General features: G+C 33.6%; 1 protein-coding gene across 23 annotated transcripts in view; it reads right to left on the reverse strand.

The window, feature by feature from the left end:
• The window catches only part of LOC129004258 (sodium channel protein para-like), a 136,189-nt gene that overhangs the window by 18,087 nt on the left and 97,477 nt on the right, over positions 1–20,625 (reverse strand). For 8 of the 23 annotated variants that reach the window (XM_054432765.1, XM_054432758.1, XM_054432762.1 and 5 more), the window contains 15 exons: positions 19,522–19,677; positions 18,730–19,002; positions 18,169–18,268; positions 17,674–17,745; positions 12,072–12,352; positions 11,366–11,539; positions 10,372–10,534; positions 9,492–9,679; positions 8,843–9,077; positions 5,583–5,714; positions 4,095–4,215; positions 3,325–3,452; positions 2,426–2,658; positions 2,033–2,206; positions 15–137 (listed from right to left, as the gene is read on the reverse strand). In XM_054432765.1, coding sequence (XP_054288740.1) covers positions 15–137; positions 2,033–2,206; positions 2,426–2,658; positions 3,325–3,452; positions 4,095–4,215; positions 5,583–5,714; positions 8,843–9,077; positions 9,492–9,679; positions 10,372–10,534; positions 11,366–11,539; positions 12,072–12,352; positions 17,674–17,745; positions 18,169–18,268; positions 18,730–19,002; positions 19,522–19,677 — 2,553 coding nt within the window. The remainder of the gene's footprint in view (positions 1–14; positions 138–2,032; positions 2,207–2,425; positions 2,659–3,324; positions 3,453–4,094; positions 4,216–5,582; positions 5,715–8,842; positions 9,078–9,491; positions 9,680–10,371; positions 10,535–11,365; positions 11,540–12,071; positions 12,353–17,673; positions 17,746–18,168; positions 18,269–18,729; positions 19,003–19,521; positions 19,678–20,625) is intronic. The other 15 variants (XM_054432767.1, XM_054432764.1, XM_054432757.1 and 12 more) reach the window with 7 other exon arrangements.

Consider the following 20,625-nt stretch of genomic DNA (forward strand, 5'->3'; position numbering starts at 1 on the left):
GGTCCGCGACGTACCCGCATCCCTTGCATCCGAGACATAGCCCTAAGGGGCCTCAGGGCTCGTAACGTTCGCATTGTTTTGAACGCTTGAATACCGCCGGCCCCCAATAAAGAGGCAACGAAGTTTATGAGGGACACCTAAAGTGACAGAAAAACAAACACTCACCACAAAATACACATTTCACAAAGCATCGGGAAGCTAGGGAAACAAGAGGAAAGGATTAAGAGTTTTGTGTGAAAATGATTATCAATGTTGTATAGAGATGGTTTATTTATAAGAAGAATGTATAAGTTTTTTTACAATTAATTGTAGATAAATATTTTTTAACGATATTTTGTTTTATTGACTTACATCTCCGCAGTGTAGAAAGCCTTGTATGACAATTTAGAGAGTCTACAGCTAAGAGGCTAGATTGGATGAGCCACCAACGCTACAAGAGTTAAAACATCGATCTAGTAAAAGAGATCCAGGTGAAATAAAATCTTCTCATTGAGTCATGCTTATGAGTTGCGTCGGCGGTTTGTCAATATAATATTAGATGTGAAATTTTTTATTTAGAAAATTTACCTAATGATTAGTTTTTTTTTAGTTCAGGATAAAATTTATGTGGTAAACTTAGGTAAATGTTAAATTGGCCAATGAATAGTGTGAAATCTTTTGGCATGTTTAGTTTAAATTATTTTAGCATCATAGAATCAACTTTAAAGAATAAAAAAGCGGATTTTTAGTTTACGTTAAGGACAGAGTACACATGTTCAAATAGTTCAATAGGAAAAGATTCAACTGTTAAGAAAACAACTGAAGATGACTATGACAGTGTAAACTAAAGACAGAAGGAGGATGGGCGTGGGAAGGGAGTGGAGTAGCACACTGATCACTGCTACAGCTCACGAAGACTGATCAATGTTGAAGCTGGAAAGAGATTTGAAGAAAGTTATAATGTGTATGACCATTGACATCAGCTACCATTGATAGGGGGAAATATAGTTTGTACTTTGTACATTCATTGAACTAAACTAAAATACTAAAGCTCACTTCCATAAGAGCTACTAATGTTTCTTTAATTACGTTACTGAAACAATTAATATTTTTTACACTCTCCACATAGTAAATGGTAGCAAACATCAGCGGTGAACAAAGTTATGTACACAACATTGACCGAACACTGACGCAACGCACGAGACGCAACGCTCCACCTGCAAAGACACATAGTGTGCGCGGTCACGTACTTACTCGCATGCCTTCCCAGCGCGACACTGCGCGCAATGGACGCAGGGCGCGCAGTGTGCGCATGGACTTGAATGCAGGTATTGTAGCAGCCCCTGCCAGACTGGCTATCAGGTTTATCAGAGAGAGCTACAATAACACACAGGTTAAATCTGGTAAACCATGCCTACGTTTGATTAAGCTTGGTTTAAGAAAAGGTTCAATTTCAACCTTGGGTTTGACCTTTACCCATACACATGTGCCTTAGACCTATACGAGGAGCATATAGATAGTAAAGCTAAGGCGGGTTAGTACAGTTCCTAATGAACAATATTTAAGAAAATTAAAAACAATACAACTTCATAATTTATTTACTGAGTTCTGGCTCAGATTTATGGTACTAAAAAAAATGATTTTTCTTTATTTTTGTGTCAGTTGCTAAAACATTTCTGGTCTGAGTAAACCAAATTCATTGATCATCAAAGTAGCTGAGCTAAAAAAATTTGGTAGCAGGAAGAGAATATATTGTCTTGACTATTTCACAGAAACAGGTTCCTAATAAACATATCTTTAAACAAGAATATTACTGACTAGAAAACTAACTGCTGAGCTGTAATTTTTCACACTCTTCACTAACTTTACACACCATGTTAAAAAGTTATTAGGATTGGTAGAACCAACAAAATAATCCATGCACATGTCACACATTTGACATAAAGTTATTTGTATTGGGTGTTAGATTATGAAACCAAACTACATTGTATTTTGATAAGAGTCCAAAACTTTTAAAATTATACTAAACTAAAATAATATTTGAGGATCTCACCATGACAATAACAAAGTCGAGCCAGCACCAGGCGTTTGTAAAGTACTTGGCAAACCCGAGGGCCAACCACTTGATTAACATCTCCAGGAAGAAGATGACCGTGAATATCCTGTCCATGTAATACAGGATGTCCTGGAGGATGGGACGAGATGGTAGGTTCACATCCTCCAGAGCCTGAGGAACATTTCACATTTTTATTTTATTACAATTGGTAAAAACAAAAAGTTTTGATGTACTTTCACATCCTAGGATCCAGTCACATCCTAGTCTCGTCCATCACTAACCCACTCATTAAAATGATTTTCGTGAGGATGATTTTGTTTTTCTCATTACTAAATTTGGGCTTCAAACTAATACAAAATAAATTGAAAACAAAAAAATAACACAACTTACCAGCGCCAAACTGCTGAGAAGAATCATAGTGATGACGGCAGTCTCAAAGTATTTATTCTCGATAAGCTGAAAAGTCTTAAGACGGAGGTTGGCCCAGCCCTGCCAGAAGGGAGCATCGTCGTCGCCTGCCAGGAACGGGAACCTTCTGTAGCAGTCGTCCGGGCAACAGTCCGCTGGGTAGTCCGAGGCTTCCTCCGTACCTGCGTCAATCACCAATTCCTCCTCCTCGACATCTGTAAAACCAAACGATCATATTTCATGTTGAAATCCAGAATAGTAATCCCCACTGGAAAAACTATATACATAGACATACATAATTTAACTTTTTTTAAACAACCTGTGATTTATGGATAGTGTGATGTTTTTAAATAAAAAATACATGGTGTGAGACTTATGCAAGCAAAAACTTTTTTTAGAGGTGGCAGCCTCTTTTAACGTTGCATTTGCCTATCTACATAGGCTATGGGCCTATGCGTGGAACGTATCCAGCAAAGCAAGGGGTGAGCCGATATAGTACAAGGGTGGACTGTACTTATAAAAAGTAGTAGCAGTCACCAGGATACAAACCCACTATATTACTGCCTTGAGCTCACCAAACATTACATTATGGCACAGTTGGATACGGTTTTACATACATTCCAAAAAGTCATTTGAGGAGAATCGTATCTTTTGTAAACAGGCTTTAAGTTTGAAGTAAATTTGTCCCTTGGCTATATCTATAAAGCCTCTAAATGGCTAAAAGAAACAAAGAGTCTAAGGCATCACTTAGGTCAAACCCTGTTAAATATATTAGAAAAGTGAACAACTATAAAAGGAACAAACAACACTGTAAATTAGTATTGTACTTTTAATGATTTTGGATACCGTACTCTCTGAATTCCAATAAAAATGTCCATTACCTGGCTCATGTTCCAGGTCTTCTTTGCTGGAGTCCTTCTTCTCCTCTTGGTCATCAATACTTTCTATACTCCCTTTGTGGCTCTCGTCTTTGAAAGGTCGATGTTTGTGACTTCCGTATGATTTATTGCTGAAATTATTCACATTTAGTTTGAGATAAACTCTAGCAACTCTTTGTATTATGAAAAAAAATAAACTTATACATCTACTTTTGTCATACAGAATACAACATTGTTTATTAATGTGTAGTTTTAGAACTATGCTAGCTGCACTATTTTATCATTGAGTCACTGGCTTGCTCATGTGATTTATACCGTAACAGTATGTGCTAGAGCTAAGTAACATGTCAGTTAGGAGACAAATCCACTTGAGCATAAGACATCGCATCTATGCTAAGATTTGATTTTCTCATCCGATATAATGTTTATTATTTGGTGGAAGTAAAAATTCTTAATCTGCACTGTGAGCAATTTTTCTGAGCTTTTGAGAAGATTTAACAGTCAGTAAATGAGATAAATTGAACTTTTAAACACATACCATTGAAAAAGTTGCATTAAATTTCTGTAATGAGAGTGGTAAAACAGAAAATACATTAAAAATCCAAACATAAATGAATTTTAAAACATTAAATGATTCAATATAGGTTGTGAGCTTTTCTCTGTACAAATTGGAAGTAAAAGTAAATAAGATAGAAAATTTATATTACATTCACTACTATGACTCTTTGGTAGCAAGTCTCCGATGTGATAGATGTGTATAATGCGAGTGTTACCTGATGGTGTCTTCGTCCAGCCGATGCCTAATGTACTCAGCGTCCAACCGATTATCCTGATGGTTGCCGATGGAGTTGCCGATGTGATTCTTGCCCTTATAAATCTTCGGTTTAAGGTCTCCTTGAGGGAAAGCAGAAAACAAGCGATTCCCATCAAACTCTCTGGCAGTCAACACCGATACGACACAACATGCATCAAGCTACGATACAACAAAAATTGAAAGAAAAACAACAAAAATGACCAACAAAAAACCAAGAAACAAAAAATATTTGTTTAATCAAATAGTGTTTTACATTTGTGGATCCATGTTATTTATTTTCATCATATTTCGGTTGTAAATAATTTTATAAGTTTAAACACTATATTTTTAGAGCAATATGTCCATTATTGGTTTGATTTTGTGACTGATTGGATTATTGTTGAAAGGTTTAATTTAAACTACACTAAGACAAGCATAATGAAATAAAATCGATTAAAGTAGCACAAACATACAATTATTGAGACTAAAAACATTAATTTAACTAAATTTGGACTTCTAAAAAGTATTTTTCTAAATAATTTAGATTATCATACTTTTTTGCAACAGATTTTTTTACTAGGGATTTCAACACTTTAGAACAAGGAATAAAACAAAATAATCAATAAAGTAAAAAACACCATAAATGTATTTTTAATGAATGATAAAACAGAAAATTATCACATAGCTTATAAAACAAACAAAAAACAAAAAATTGTGGTTTTGAAATCAACAAAAGTATAGGTAGAGCCCAGAGTACATGAAGTGCATAGGAGAATAATCCAGAGTCAGTTGAACTTGAACATAAAAGTACTGTTTTTGTTGTTAAGCCTAAGAGGCTGAATGATTGTAAAATAAGAGACCACACACATATAGAAGTGAATCCAAATTAAAGTAAAGAATTTGAATACATTTATAAGTTTAAGATAACAATATTTTACAACAAAAATTTAAGTAGAATTTTAACTGGAAATGATTTAATTCATTGGTAATTTTTTTAAGTTTTTATTCATTTCGAGAGTCTTTTTTTTATCAAAAACATAATAATTAAAATAGCAAAAGACTGTATACAAATACATTCAAAATTTATTTAGCTGGGCAGAGTCTTAGGTTTTCTAACTTTTCTATTTATCAATGTAAGTAGTGAATAATCTTTAGATTATGTTGCAAATATAATAATTAGTTAACAAAATAGTAGTTGAAAACTTATACTTAAATTACATGGAGAAAGTATACTATCTATTATCCATTATCACTTCTATCTAGCTACCATTGTTGGATCTCTTATTAAACTTTAGCCCGATGAATTACAATGATACATACCAATTAAAACATTTTGTTTGTGGTAATTTTTATTAGATTAAAATAGGAGAAGACTAGGCCATAACTGATTTCTAAGTTCTGAAGACTCACTCTTACCACCTCTGCACTTCCAACATAGCTCTACCAATATAAGGGTTTAGATATTCACCATGTATCGTAAACTCCATCCCGTCTCCGATCGCTACCTCCAGCTGATCTTTCTTGTCTCTGTAGACCATCCCGTCTGCTAGGATCTCATCCGTAGTCAAGTCCAGGTCCAGATCTCCACGGCCACCACCCACTGGCAACAAAACTGTCAATACTACCAACCTTACGACTACACTGCCACTACACTAAGTGTGATTACTACTAGAGATTGTACAGGATGTGTCACTTTTGTGTGAAATCGTTACACTGTTTTCATTTTACATATTTTTTCCGGTGTAAGGTCAGGTTTGTTTTTTTATGGAATTGCATTGCAGCTATCCAGTTTATTTCGCCCTCCTTGAAGAAACTCATTCCTCATTCCTCGTTAAGAAGAGGCTAACTTAAACAATTTTTAACTTTCAAACAGGAGATTAAATTTTCCTACATGGATCAAAAACCCAAAATTGTATCTTTTTAAAAATAAGGCACTGTACTCAAAGATAGCTTGTGAAAAACAAGCAAATCTAGTATCCTTGAAAATAAAAGTTACAAAAATATATCCTAGATTAGAAAGAATTGGAAATAAATAAAGAATGATTCTCATAAGTTATATTTCATTTATAGGTTAGCTTTTTGATTTTACTTTTTAGCTACATTTCGAAGAATTTGAAATTATAAAAGTTTAAAATAATTATAACAACTCATGTCATCTTGGTAAAACATACATAATGTTCCCATTGATAAGTTTAAGTTTAAAACTAATAAAAGGTGTCTTACCAATTAATAAAGAAGAGATACACATTAACTGGAACTTGATAGACTTTAATATGCACTAAACAAGTTTTTATCACTGCAGTTAGAAGTTTTCTCTCTCTTCATTCAACAAGTTAAATCTATCAACAATTAAAAATAGAAAACTAGTCATGCTCAATCCCAAGCAAAGTTTGTTAATCAAAGTTTTCATTCAAATTACAATCCATGCAGAAAATCTCCAATATTTAGAGGACCAATCATTAGTAGTTTTTATTAAAAACAAGTTTTGCAATTAATGTCAATTCATTGATAGATATCAAAATATTTTTGACTACATTTTTGCTAACAAAATATTGCATTATTTAGATTTTTACTGGACGAAGTTTAATATTTACAATGTAGAAAATATGATGAAATAGCATCACCAAAAAAACTGTTCATGTCGATCTATGGAAATTATGCATCTTAGTAACAAATTCTTACTTTTTTAAGAATTACAAAAGCATTTAATATTTTCTCTATATACTTTCCACAATGCCAAGTCATTCAGGTGCATTCATTGTTACAATCATAAAAAAGGTTTCACAAGGTTTAAGGTTTCACATTTCCAGAACTGTTTTACTCTCAGAGCAGACTAACTCTACGTAAAAACAAATAGACAAATTGCAGCCAAAATACTAAGCGAAGCAATAATGCATTTTCAAAAGATAAGTGACAGCTTGAAAGTGGTAAAATATCTCTATATTATGAAATAAAAAGAGATAGCCACCAGGTAACATCTTGCATTACATCTGAAGAGAAGAGTTTGTTACAAGTGTTCCAAACAGTTGCGGTACACTTTAAGATAATGTTAATAAAACATTTACTTTAGATATTGAAAAAGACATTCAATGCATGGACCAGCTGTACCCAGTTTTTTTATAAAAGAGTATAACACTTTTATTGAGCCTCCCATAGTTGTGCTGTTATTGGTTTTTTTTTTACTTTTGATCTTCATACTGTGGTTGATATTTAGCCAGAGCAACTAACAGGGCAAGAACTGTTGAGAAGACTTCAACATAGATGGGTTGACCATTTGAGGCAAAATCCATACTATAGTACTAGTAACAGTAAAGATGGCTAATTGTCGTGTGAGTTGTGTCAACTATCCTAGCGATCTCATCATGAAGGCTCTAGGTATGTTTGACATTTTTATGTAACATTACGCCTTAGAGGGGGATTGGTGTTTTGATATAATGATTTGGATTTTGAATTTGACATAGTTGGAACTAGAATAGTTGTAATAAAAGTCTAAGAACATTAAAAAGTTACAGAGCCTTTCAGGGTTGCAGAGGTTTTAAGAAGACCATTATTGCTGAAACTACCATTTGGAATACAAGCTTATGGATGAGCTACTATCCATAAGTTACGTAACAGTTGCGTGTGGCAAGGTGAAAGTGAAATTAAGTACAGGGAATTTAGGGTCAAATTTGAAGTTGCCGAACTGAAACAGCAATGGAGGCCTACAATCACTTGAGACCTATGTTGCCGCAGGAGTAAGAATAAGAATGTGATGGTTGATGGGGATAATGCACAATAAAATAGCCATGCGTTATGTGGGGTTAAACAGTTAGTTTTATAAGAGAGAAAAACTATTTTATAAAAGCACATTCTGTTAGGGGCTCAGTTGAAATTGTATTCTAAAAGTGGTTAAAACTTCAACATGGAGATAGAATGTCCAATTCACAGTTTTATTGTGTATCTACAGTCAAAACTAAAATGAATTTTGGAAAAGAATGCATACAGTAGTTAATTTATGCTTTTACAAAGCATAAAGGAATGTAAAACAGTTTCAACTAACGGCATACTAAATTTATTATTGTTAACATGGTTAAAGAAAATTTGAACTTTCAAACTGTTGGCAGAATTTTTTAACTGTTGGATGATTTTAATTGCGAAGAAGTAACCTAGAATACCACTTTTTATGACCATTTCAATGAATATTTCATTAAATGAACCAATATCTTGGTGGATATGCTGTAATTAAAATTCACGTTTCTAGCCCATGAGCTGTTGGACATAGTGTAAAACTAAATTACTTACGTAATTCCCGACACAGCTCAACAATTAATTATTGTTGATCTGTGTCGGAAATTATGTAAGTAATTTAATCTTACGATATGTTGTAGTAGTGATAGTAATTCTAAATTTCGCTACAAAAAATACAGGTTCAATCCCTTACATATCTACAAAAAATATAGAGGTTTGGATCGCTGTCTCATAGTCGTAACGTTAGTCATTTATCTTTAAAATACTACTGGCATAGACAATTTCCAAAAAAACCAAGGGTTCTATTCTAATACTACTAAACCAACACAGAAACCATCACAAAATCTTTTGAATCAAGAGTTTTGAAAACAATGAAATGTTTAATAAACTAACTAAGGACTTACAAATACAGTTTAAGGATAACTGTCCAACTGCGGGTGGAAGTCAATGCTACCTGATGGCTACCGGGTGGTATAAGTACGAGAGAGAAGATATATAAACCTTGCTTCCAGCTGGGGGCAGGCCCCTCACCTGTTGTCTGGTCTGCAATCTGGTTGGTCAACTTGGCTCGGATAACCTTGGCAAAGTTGAGCATGCTGTGTTTCACCCAAGTGCTGAACCGACCGATGCGGTCGAACGCTTCTGCAATCTTGTTGGTCTCCGTGTCAGCGGCCGGGGCGGAGAGTGAAGACGAACCGAAGTTGGACAGCAACAGGGCCAAGAAAAGGTTCAACACCTGCGCAACGGACAAGGGTGACAGGGATTCTCAAGGAGAGTGGATCGGTAATATTATGTAGAGATTCATTTTAGTCAATAAGGAAACATTTATTATAAAGAAACAATATTAAAAAATAAATTTTTTAATTTTATTCTTTTAAAGAGTTGAATAGACTTTGAGTGTTAAAAATAAATTCAACATATGTATTTTTTGTTTTAGTGTGTTCAGTTTTAGTGTAGAATTGTTTTCATTTTGTTTTATTATCAAAAAATGTAAGTTTGTAAAATTTTATTTTTTGTTACGTAAGAAATGTATTCAATAACTATTACACACAACTTTTGACACTATTCAATGTATTTCTATGTACAAGAGATGAATAGGCCTAAAGTCGTTTTGAATTGAATTAAACTACTATACATCTTTGATACTTACGACCAAGTTGCCGATGACAACTGTTGCCAGGAAGAACGGAATGCAGGAGACGTCCCCCACATACATACAGTCCCACATCGATTCTATCCACTCTCCGCACAACACCCGGAACACGATCATAAACGAGTGCATGAAGTCTGTGAAGTTCCATCTCGGCAGTTCTCCTCCGGGAAACCTGTCTACGTGATCTGCGGGAAACAGCTAAGGTTAGAATTTGGAAGGGAAAGATATGAAACTGTATGTCACTTTGGATCATTAGAGACATGCACTATTACTGTTATAAATTATTTATATTAGTCAGTGATCCTATTGTTGTCTATCATTTCATTTCATGACATTTTTAACTGCCTGATGATGATATTTTAATCTCAAAACTGGCCGCCATGGACGACAATAGAATCACTGACAGACAGGTAATATAAACTATTTATTTTAATAAGTGGCCACTAATTAAAATGATATTATTGTTAAATGAATATGCTATTTTAATTACAGTGTTGACATTTGAACCCAATTAACTAATTTTTAAATATGTAAAATTAGAGAGGTATAAAATTAACATACTACAGTACAAATTTAACAAAATTTTAGAAGGAATTTGTTATTTTGAAAGTGTTTGAGTTTACAAAGCTTTTAAAAACTGCATTAGTAGTAAATGAACCCCGCATTTGGAACATACATGGATATATATGTCGATAACTGTTTACATTGATGATCTTATCTATATATCTATCTATCTTCAGTGAAACAGTAATGCCAACAAATTAATTTCAGGTTTGAGTTTAAATTTCATAACTACTACTTTAACTCTACGCCTTGGGATTGTAGAGAAATTTTCCAGCAACAAGTTAGAATAATGTGAAGCATACTCATCACTTACCGACATAGTTCTTGCCGAATAGCTGCATGCCCATGACGGCAAAGATGAAGATGATAATGCACAACACAAAGGTCAGGTTACCCAAGGCACCCACGGTCCTGCCCATGATGGAGATGAGCAAGTTGAGCGTCGGCCACGACTTGGCCAGCTTGAACACTCTCAACTGTCACATGAAATCAAAATAAATATAGCGAATAAGGGCAAATTTTTTGATTGCACGATATCTGCAGACCTGTCGGGTATTGGAAACGGCGATCGATTCTTGATCCCGATACCAATGTCAAAAGTTTGTGGAATCGAGGCTAGGTATTGAGAATCGACACATCCATTATATAAACCCAAAATTACAATTATATAATAGAAAATACACTTATGAGAGGAAAATCTCTCTAAAACCTTTAGTGCCTTGGCCTATAATCCTGAACAAAACAAAACCATTTCTATTTTAACCTAAACTAAAGTTTGTATTGAAAAATGCCAGGAAAGTTTGGTAAAAACTATAGAAAGTCAGAGCCCTGACTTTTTTTACCTATGAAAATTGAAATTCACTGTTTTGGGTGTTAATCAACAGCTGTTCTGTAGACAGATCAACTCTCTATATTTTACATGCCAACATCAACAATTGAACGAATTTTGACCAATGTGCTGAACCAATGCTAAAACTGGTGTCACTGAAATGATTCTATTGCTAGGTGGGCTGGTCTGTAACTGGTATTTTACTATTTTAAACCTACATTATGACTTTTCTCTTGTGGCTTCAGGCAAATAAAAACAAAAAAATTACTTAGAAACACTGTAAAGAACAGTTGTAAAAATACTTGTCAAGAGTTTTGCATATGATTAGCTTGACGGAGTTAGTTTCTTGTCTGCTAGTTATTTATGTTGATGTTTAACCAATTGATGATATTTCAGCTTAATTAGATAGATTTTGAAAATATCATTAATCATTCAATTAAATAATCTATTTTGGTAAATCGCATCTGGATTGACTCACCAATCTGAAGGATCGTAAAACTGACAGTCCCTGCACACCCTCTAAACTCAGCTCGAGCAGTGACAAAGCTACGATGATGAAGTCAAAGATGTTCCAGCCCTCTTGGAAGTAGTATTTAGGGCTCATTGCTATCAGCTTCATTGCTGCTTCAATTCCGAAAGTTGCGCTGAAGAACTGTACAAAGTGACTCAGTGACATTTCAGTATTTTAATAAATATACCCTAGGGTTAAATATTACAAAAAGAATTAAACTTTGTTCAGTACTCCTTTAAGTGATAATTCTTGTATGTAAATAATTAAGCTAGTTTTTTTGTACAAATATATTTTCACCAAATACCTAAAGGCATTTAAATTTTAAATTACTTTAGTATTGTAAAATCTTTTAATTCATAAAACGAAGATCAAATTGTTAACACAAATATATAAAATAAAAGAATGAAAATTAGTAATGAAGTAAGGAAATGTGTTATATGTTAATGAAACAGTAAATCAGAAACCAAATCAGTCCTTAATACTGTAAGATGGATTCTAAATCAAGAAAATCACTGCAGTGCCAGACTTTGGCTGTCCACCAAGGAAGATATAATGGCCAATTTCCTATAGGGAAATTCATTCGCTATCCCTACAACTTGAACCCATCAAGTGTAATTTTTAGGTTAGACAGTACAAGAAAAAAAATTAAAAACCGCATCACTCAACTACTCACATAGTTTCCACTCTTCAGCGCCTTCTCCATATCTTTGTTCATATCGTGGTGGTCCAACGCCATGAACAGTGTGTTGACGACGATACACAGCGTGATGAACAGTTCGACGAACGGGTCAAACACGATGAGCGCTACGTACTCCTGGAACTTGAGCCACAGCCAGCAGCAGTCCCACACGCAGAAAACGTCGATCATCCGCAGACAGTTGCTGATCAGCTTCTCCTTCATGGTCGGGCCTTCCTCGTCGTCCTCTGTCGGGAAATAGTAGATGGCTACTGTACCTACACGACGCGACGAGCACGCACACGCAACAAACAAACAGCTTACTCAAAGTGAACAGTGCAGATGAAATGGAAAGTGTACAGTGTGTGAATCGAAAAACTTCCCACAAAATGGTAAAGTGGTAAATTTGACAAAAATTAAGTTTTTTTCAAATATATTTTTGCGGTGAAAAGATTGTATGAAAATTTCAAACTGGAGATAGAAATTTGAAGGAGTTTAAATACAAACTCGCAAAAATCGATAAGCAAGTGGCTAAGCTAAGAAACTCTTGCAGTGTCAGTGTAAATCAGCTAGATCATAAATAGAGAAAATAAGTGAAAAGCGTATGTATAAGTGTTACCAGAAGTAAAAAGAAGTTATAAGTAGTTTTAGTGATGTTTAAACATGTTTTATGTACAGTTATTTATCTTTTTACAATATTGGTAAACTGTTAAGGAATTTATAGCCCATTTCAATGAAAGAACGAGAATAGCAAAGTAAGCATATTTAAAATAGAAGCTATGAACTTATAAATAACAAAATTATTTTAATTCATCCCAATCTTCAAGAGATAAATCTTGACATATAAAACCGAGACTCATAAAATGAAATAGCACAATTTTCATTCCTTAAAATGAGTTATTCCCAATATCGTAAAATTAACTAACTAAATCTAACTTTTAGAGAGATAGTGAATTCAGCAAAGATGGCAACTACTTCACTAATGATTACTTTATGTTTTGTTTAAAAGTTACTATATTTTGTTAAATAATTTTAGCTACAATAAAAAGTGATGAAGCCATTTACAGATCAAAGTACATTTTCCCCTGACTTGGCCAAGTAAGTTGTCTTTAATATTTTCTTCAAATATCTAAAAATTTTAACTGCTATATTAAATACAATATTGTCAGTATTATTTTTACAAAAGAATTATGAAAGTTTTATTTTTCAATATCACTCATGTTCAAAACTTATGGAATTTTTAAGGTTAGTCCTTCTATTCAAAGTTCAAACATACATTGATTGTACAATTTGGGTTCTGTTCTAATTGAAAAAGTTGATGAAAAAATAAGTAGGCCTAATGTTTGTTTGTTTATGTCGACAAAATCCAAAAAAGATAGTAAACATTACTTTGCAGTGAACAATATAATTATGAGTTTTGCAGGTGATGAACAAATAACAAAAACAGGTGATTTCATAGTAATGTAGTGAAAACAGATATTTTATCACAGTTACAAACAGGCCAAGTCAAGAAAAACATATTGATTGATGATCTAAAGCTATAAAGCAAAGCCAGCTAAAAGCAGTGCCATCTTTGCTAGCCCAAAAAGCTCTGCTGATGAAAAGCGAAATGGCAAAACACTGTAAGTGGTTATAGCTATTACAGGATATTGCCATTATTTCACTAGGAAAACTTATCATGATATGGTGATGAGTTATACAAATGACAACTCATAAGAAAAAATGAATGAATTGAATATTCAAGTGTAGCAACCAAAGACACACACTCACTTGTGGTGCGCACTTTATTGTGGTGTGTCTTAATCAAAGACATTTTTAACAATACAATTTCCAAGCCATGAAACAAGACTGACTAAATTACTCTAATTCTTTGCACGATGGCCAACTGTATAGAAAATCAAACATCAGTATATAATACTAAACGTAATAAAATTAACTACTTTTATCGAATGGGAAATTGCCAACGGTGATTGGTAGAGTTAGAACTTTGATCCTCTAAAATAAAAAATTTAGAGCCTAAATACTACACTTAAACCATTATCAGTACAGTAGACTCCCTCTGGTTCGGCCGCATCGGGACCGGACCACTGGCCGGACTACAAAATGGCCGGACTAACCGGATGCAGTACATTTTACATAATCAAAATACAAATAATAGTATTGCGCAATCGTGATACTGTATGTCAAGTCATTAACCTTGGTTCAGTAATAAAAACTGTGACGTTTAAAATCACGCTTACTCAAGCAAAACAAAAATTACACAACACTGTACGTACAGCAATAAATCACGTAAAGAACATAACAATAGATAGTCTAGTACTGCAAGCTACTGCTACCGTAGTCAGCATAGGCTACTACTACATGTTGTTTCAGAACATAAGAATGTTGATAAAAACATCAGATAACTCATAAAACAGCATAAAATCATAGTACCTACTTAGTCTTAAAGATAATAACGACAGTCGTAAAATAGGATGAAGATAACAATGGATGACGTAAAACACCGCTTATTCTTTCTTCTTTTTTTCTTCTATTCTTGGTTTCTCTTCATCCACACATTCAATAAGTTGCCATGGTTACTAATCAGTAATCACCCAATCACAAACTGTTGTGAGATAGCAAGCGCACAGCAGACATCAGTTGTGTAAAGAGCAGACGATTGTCAGTGCAAGCAGCGGATAGCTTGACCTTGAAGCTAACGATGACTTTTTATTTGTTTTGCTTTAATTTATTTTTGTCAAATAAACCAGCGTGTTTCAAAAACAATAATGGGGGAACCTACCACATAAAAAAATGGTCCGAAATATTTAATTATACACTGCATTTCAACATATTAGACTGAAGAAAAACTATTTATAAAATTTTCTTGGTATTTTTGAGGTTATGGAACATAGTTTTACATGGGTAATGTGCAACAATTCGCCCATAGAAGCACCCGTCAACTAAACTGACATGAATTGTTTACTTCAATGGCCGGAAACTAAACATTCAAGTTGAATCCTGTTGAAGGCCATTCGCCCGTGACGATATGACTTGTCCCCCTGAGACCAGGCCGGACCATCCGGCGGCCGATCCAACCGAAGCCGAACTAGAGGGAGTCTACTGTAATAATGTGCACAGTAGAGAAACAAAAACAACATATACGTCATGAATATTTCTACAAAAACATTATCATCATTCTCCGTAAACTTGTTGTTAAAATTGGTTTAGCTCACAAAGTTTGGGGTTTGACAAGAATTTTAAATCACACGTCTCAGTATTATATTTTAATGAAATTTAAATTTTTGTTTCATTGTTATGGCTAGTTTAAATACAATAAAGATTAAAGACAAATATGAATTGATCTAATAAGTTACAATAGTGACTGTACAGTCTGACTTTAAAGAGACAAACAAAAAATGTTTATATTTCATGCATTTATAAACTATCATTTGGACCTCAAATTTTTTATTTTGACATTTGTGACAGCATCAAGTCTCTCATAACAATATGATTTGAAAATCCCAGTTTGCACAGGCATTTCTTGTGAGGTTCTAGGCACTAAAATTTTATACAAAAAATATATTTTTATTTTTCTAAACAAAAAATTGGGCTTTACAATATAAAAATCACAATTTTCGAATCATTTAATATTTTCAATAAGAATAAAATGTTCTCAAAAATAAAATATCTGGTCCAAAGCTCTTGCAAGACGAATTAGTTCTTGTAATAGTTTTATAAGTTTGATTTTCTATTTATTCAATTTCTGTCAATGCATGCAAATACATAAATGACATGTATTTTTTATTAGTATAGTTCGGTTATTTGAAAATGAAATAGAGAATTCAATACTGATTAAAACAATTAATCAAAGTTAAAACTAAAGTACAAATACACTTAATCCAATCAAAAAGAAAACAACTAGAATCACTAGTATTAGAAAGAAAAAAAATAACATGCATTCAAAACTTTCAATCGTGGATTCATCATGCAGTACTAGGTTTGAGCTAAGGTTTTAGTCTACGTCTACAATTTCACAAGCATAAAACTTTATACAACTTTTACAGTGTGTAGTAAATTGTTTGCATACGTTAAGTTTTCATGTTCTCAATTTGTTTATTGTTCTCATATTGAAGGTAAATAGTATTGTTCCAGTAAGTTTCTCTGAACTTATAGAATAAAATGATTCAAAACGATTTTTTCTAAAGAAACTTTTCAATAAGACGTATGACTGGTCAAGTGAATGCTTATGCGTTTTCCTCAACAAACGTACAAGAATGAAAACACATGCATAAATATATATCATGCTCTGAGCAAGCTGTTTATTCCTCTCTCACTCACTTTATCACACGGCTTCTTTCCTACGACTTACCAGAAATCTCAAGATAGGTAAGCATTGACATAAGCCATCAACAAGGAACAATGATTTGACTTGGGCAGTTTCATTGTTGATAGCCCGTCTCAAATGTGAGAAACAGAAAGCAATCGTCACAGCAGTTACAGTAACAGACAGGAATAGAAGAAAGAACCTTGGCAAAGAAGAAGCGGGCACTTCCTTAAAGCCAAATAAAATTTGAAAATGTTATGACAATAGCAGACAGTTAAAGCAACATCCTAGGTTCCCTGTTTTTATATTCATCTATTTTTTTATTGATATATTAGTGACGAAATTTGAGTTTTGTGGAAATTAACTATCAATTTGATCCAAAACCTAATATTTTGTTCCATACGTTAAGAAAACCAATAGTCATCAAAAAATCAAAAAAATAGTATGAATTAATAGATTTTTTATGTAGATTGTTGTTGTTTTCTGCTAAAAGTTGTGGTTTTGAAAGCTAAATACACTGTGAAACATTGACACACCAACCAGACGCATACAATATACACATAATACACATATATTATCCTACACAACTGGAACCACAGGGATGCATGCAAAACATACAACAACAAAAACAAAACAAACAAATCCAACTAAACTGATTAAAATATACAGTACAAAATCATTTAAAAAGAATATTAAGTGGCTGTTAATTAAGTTTTTTAACTATCATAAAAAAGGACTGTTAAACAAAAGTCATGGCAAAGAGAAAAAGAACAAATCTTAAAAAAATAACTGTACAAGTTTATTTTAAAAATCAAAATAAATTTATGGTAGATCAAATTCAACAGCAGAGCTTTTGAAAACTTAAATCTCTAACATATGCGACAGAGCTAACAAAATGTAAAAAATAGTACACTTATATTTAGTATATATTACTGACCAAATCTGGATCTAATTAATGTTATCCAGGGAATCTGACAAATTCAACTTATAAGCAGCAAAATAGAATACGCTCGTTGTACAATTGCCTGGTCCTAAACTCTGATTGATTATTTTAAGGTGAGTTTCTAGTAATTTTTACAATGGCTGATCAAATATTTGATAAATAATATATTTTCTCATAGGTTATTCAAGAATGATCAAGAAGTATAAAAAAAGTTAGAAACAAATTATTTTTTAAATGTAAGATTTTACTATGATTCAAATTCACTTCTTTTGTTCATTTTTGATTGGTTTTCATACAAATCATTGACTGATGCTTTCCTACGGTGTTACAGAGAGAATGTTTTCAAATACCTCCATGCTCGCCACTCGCTCTGCTGTGTCGCCCTGCTGCTTGCTCTATGATGTCATTCAAAACCATCACATCTGGAGAAGAAAACATGTTAAACATCAATATATATTCAGTTTACACCATTTGTTAGATGCTCAAGTAACGACACAGCAATGTGATAAAACATCTTCCGATTGGTGTTATAAAAATTTAAAACCTTTTTTACATTATGAAATTTTACTATACTCCAAGATCCAAAGTGAAGGGCAGAGGTTTCAATACACAGATAAATTATTGAGGAATAATATTGATAGTTCTTACTTAACAATTGGTAATTAAATTATTTTATTTATTAGTTTATAGACCTCAACAATGTTAATAAGTCTAATCTCTTTCCAAAGAAATTTTGCCATATAAAATCTTAAACTGGTGTCTTTTAGAAAAAGGAAAAAACTAACGTGAGTTAAATGTTTTTCCTATTAAAATAAACGATACTAAAATATAATTCTCATGATTACCTTTCATGTCTACGACAGTCTGTTGCTGGGTGGGTTCAATGAAAGGATTGTCTTGGTGTTTACTTTTGGACATTCCATCCTCCAAATCCACCGAGGCATCCTGAAAAAAAACCATCACACACCTTTAGGAAAAACCTGTATAAAATTATCTTTATCAGCTATTGAAAATAAGATGAATCTTTACTTAGAAATATAACTATTTAAACCAGAATGTAGACTTTCACAGTCAAGTTAGACTAATTTCTTAGTCTATGGAAGGTAACCGTATTGTCTAGCGGAAATACTGGCCGACATTTCAAAAACATTGCAGCAATTGATGTTCGGGAAAGCCACCACTCCACTTGGATTGTTTTTTTAGTTAAACCAAAAGTATATTTTTTGGTCACTTCCCGAAGACAATTATTTATAATAGAATATAAATAAATTTATCCTTGCAAAAAAAGATAAAAAGATTTTTTAGCACATGCCACAGGACTAGAGGATAGCCTATCTCCACAAAGTTAGTGAAAGTAATTTGAATTGAATGTATACAAACTTTACAACTTGAGGTGATCTACTTACAAAGTCTCTGTAGTGTTTGTCGGAGTAGGGTTGGTGCGTGACTGTGCTGGTGCTGTTGCGACTGCTACGACTCCGCAGTCTGCTCTCCTTGGTTGGCGCGCGAGGCCCGGACAGCAGGTCTGCGTGTGACGTGTAGCTGAGCCGCGACGCGTGTGACGTGTACGACGAGTGGCGACTGCCCAGGTTGGCGTAGTACATCGGCACAACGATTGCGCCGTTCTCCTCCGACATGGGCGTCACCGCATTTGAGTCGTCAGCATAAGGCAAATGCTCCTGAGAAAAGTGGAACACACTCAACCACACTGTTTCTCAGTTAGAACTACAGTATCACAAACTAGGGGTGGTATGGTGTCATTTGCATAGTGCAAGGGCTTCAGAGAAAAGCGTTACCCACTCTCCCTCGGAGAAACTTGACATAGACATAGACATACTTTATTTGCACAAAACATTCCATACATGTCATAACTTTTAGAATAGGTGCTTTGTCAAAATTAAATCCATACATGAAACATTTACAGATTATCTATATGTACTTATTAGACAGAAAAATTAAACATTAGATATTAATAAGGGCAAGGTTTGGACCGTTCCCTTAGAAAAACCTTGAAAATGCCTTTGGAGTTAGAAATTGCACAAAACACATCTAAATATTTTCATTTCTCAGCTAAGGTAGTTGTTTGAGTCATTTTTATGATAAGTTTAGAATTCTTCAATCGCATATAATCTGACGAGATCTTGATCTCATACATGTTCGATTACTGTGAGACTATTGTGCAAGGTAAAAAGAGGTACCTGTGCGTCCAAATACGTAGACAATACAAGAGGCTTCCGATCTCCACCAGGCGGTCCACCCATGAATCTCGTTCTCCCATTGCGCAGCGTGAACTGGTGAGAGCCTCGCGACCCTCGGCGTGGATTGAACGGTGACCCCGGCAAGCTGAGACTTGCCTGCGAACCAAACGAGACTCTTTAGTAAATTAGTAGAATTATACTAAATAATATCAGAAAACAAGGATGAAAAAGTTATACTCAAATTGTCTAAGACTTGAATATGTAGCTATAAACAAAGCTGTACGTTTGAATAAGTGTATGAGTCTGAAGTATGTACCAAATGGATCCGAACAAGAGTCTAATGTTTCCTAAACACGACTACAACACACCAAAGTATCTTGCTTGAGGCAAGTCAAATGAATGATGATGAGTGAAAAATAAAATGAACTAAGTGAAAGATTACTGATAAACCTTTTGACAAGCTGTTGATATGTGTGGGTCTAAAATGTTTACAATTGAATAAATAATATGTTTTACAGAGTTATAACAGTTACCATTGATATTTTTTACTAGTTTGTATCTTTTTTAACTTACTTCTCCTATCCTCAATTTACAAACTGTGCAATCAAATAACAATTTAAGAAATGAGCATTTGCAGAACGACATGTGAAGTTTGATAAAAGCCAAGATTTCAATTCAACCCTAAATGTCAGCACCAAAAACCTTAGCAAATATTTATCAACATTTATTTTGAAAATACTGAGTAGTGATTATCCTTGCGGCATTAGAATGTAAAATTGCAGAACTTAGTTTAAGTAATACGTTTATATACGAATATCATAGAGTACCTCATGCATACATCAAAATCATTAAGGAAACAATTCAAGAAGAGTTAATGGAATCTTTATAATATAAAGCACATAATATGTAACACTTAAAGGATCACAAATAAGGCACATTAAGGATTATGAGTCATTCGACAGTCGACACTAATCGCCATTCAAAGAAAACAAAGACTATGCAGAGGAAGTCAAACACTCCTAAATTGAAAGCCTAAGCTGATATGTTTAGCTTACGACAAATTTCTTATTTATTTTATTTTATTATTTATCAAAACAAAACCCT

Source organism: Macrosteles quadrilineatus, unplaced genomic scaffold (assembly GCF_028750875.1).
Source record: "Macrosteles quadrilineatus isolate MER2022 unplaced genomic scaffold, UCM_ALF_1.0 Scaffold_9__3_contigs__length_116548681, whole genome shotgun sequence".
NCBI lineage: Eukaryota > Metazoa > Arthropoda > Insecta > Hemiptera > Cicadellidae > Macrosteles > Macrosteles quadrilineatus.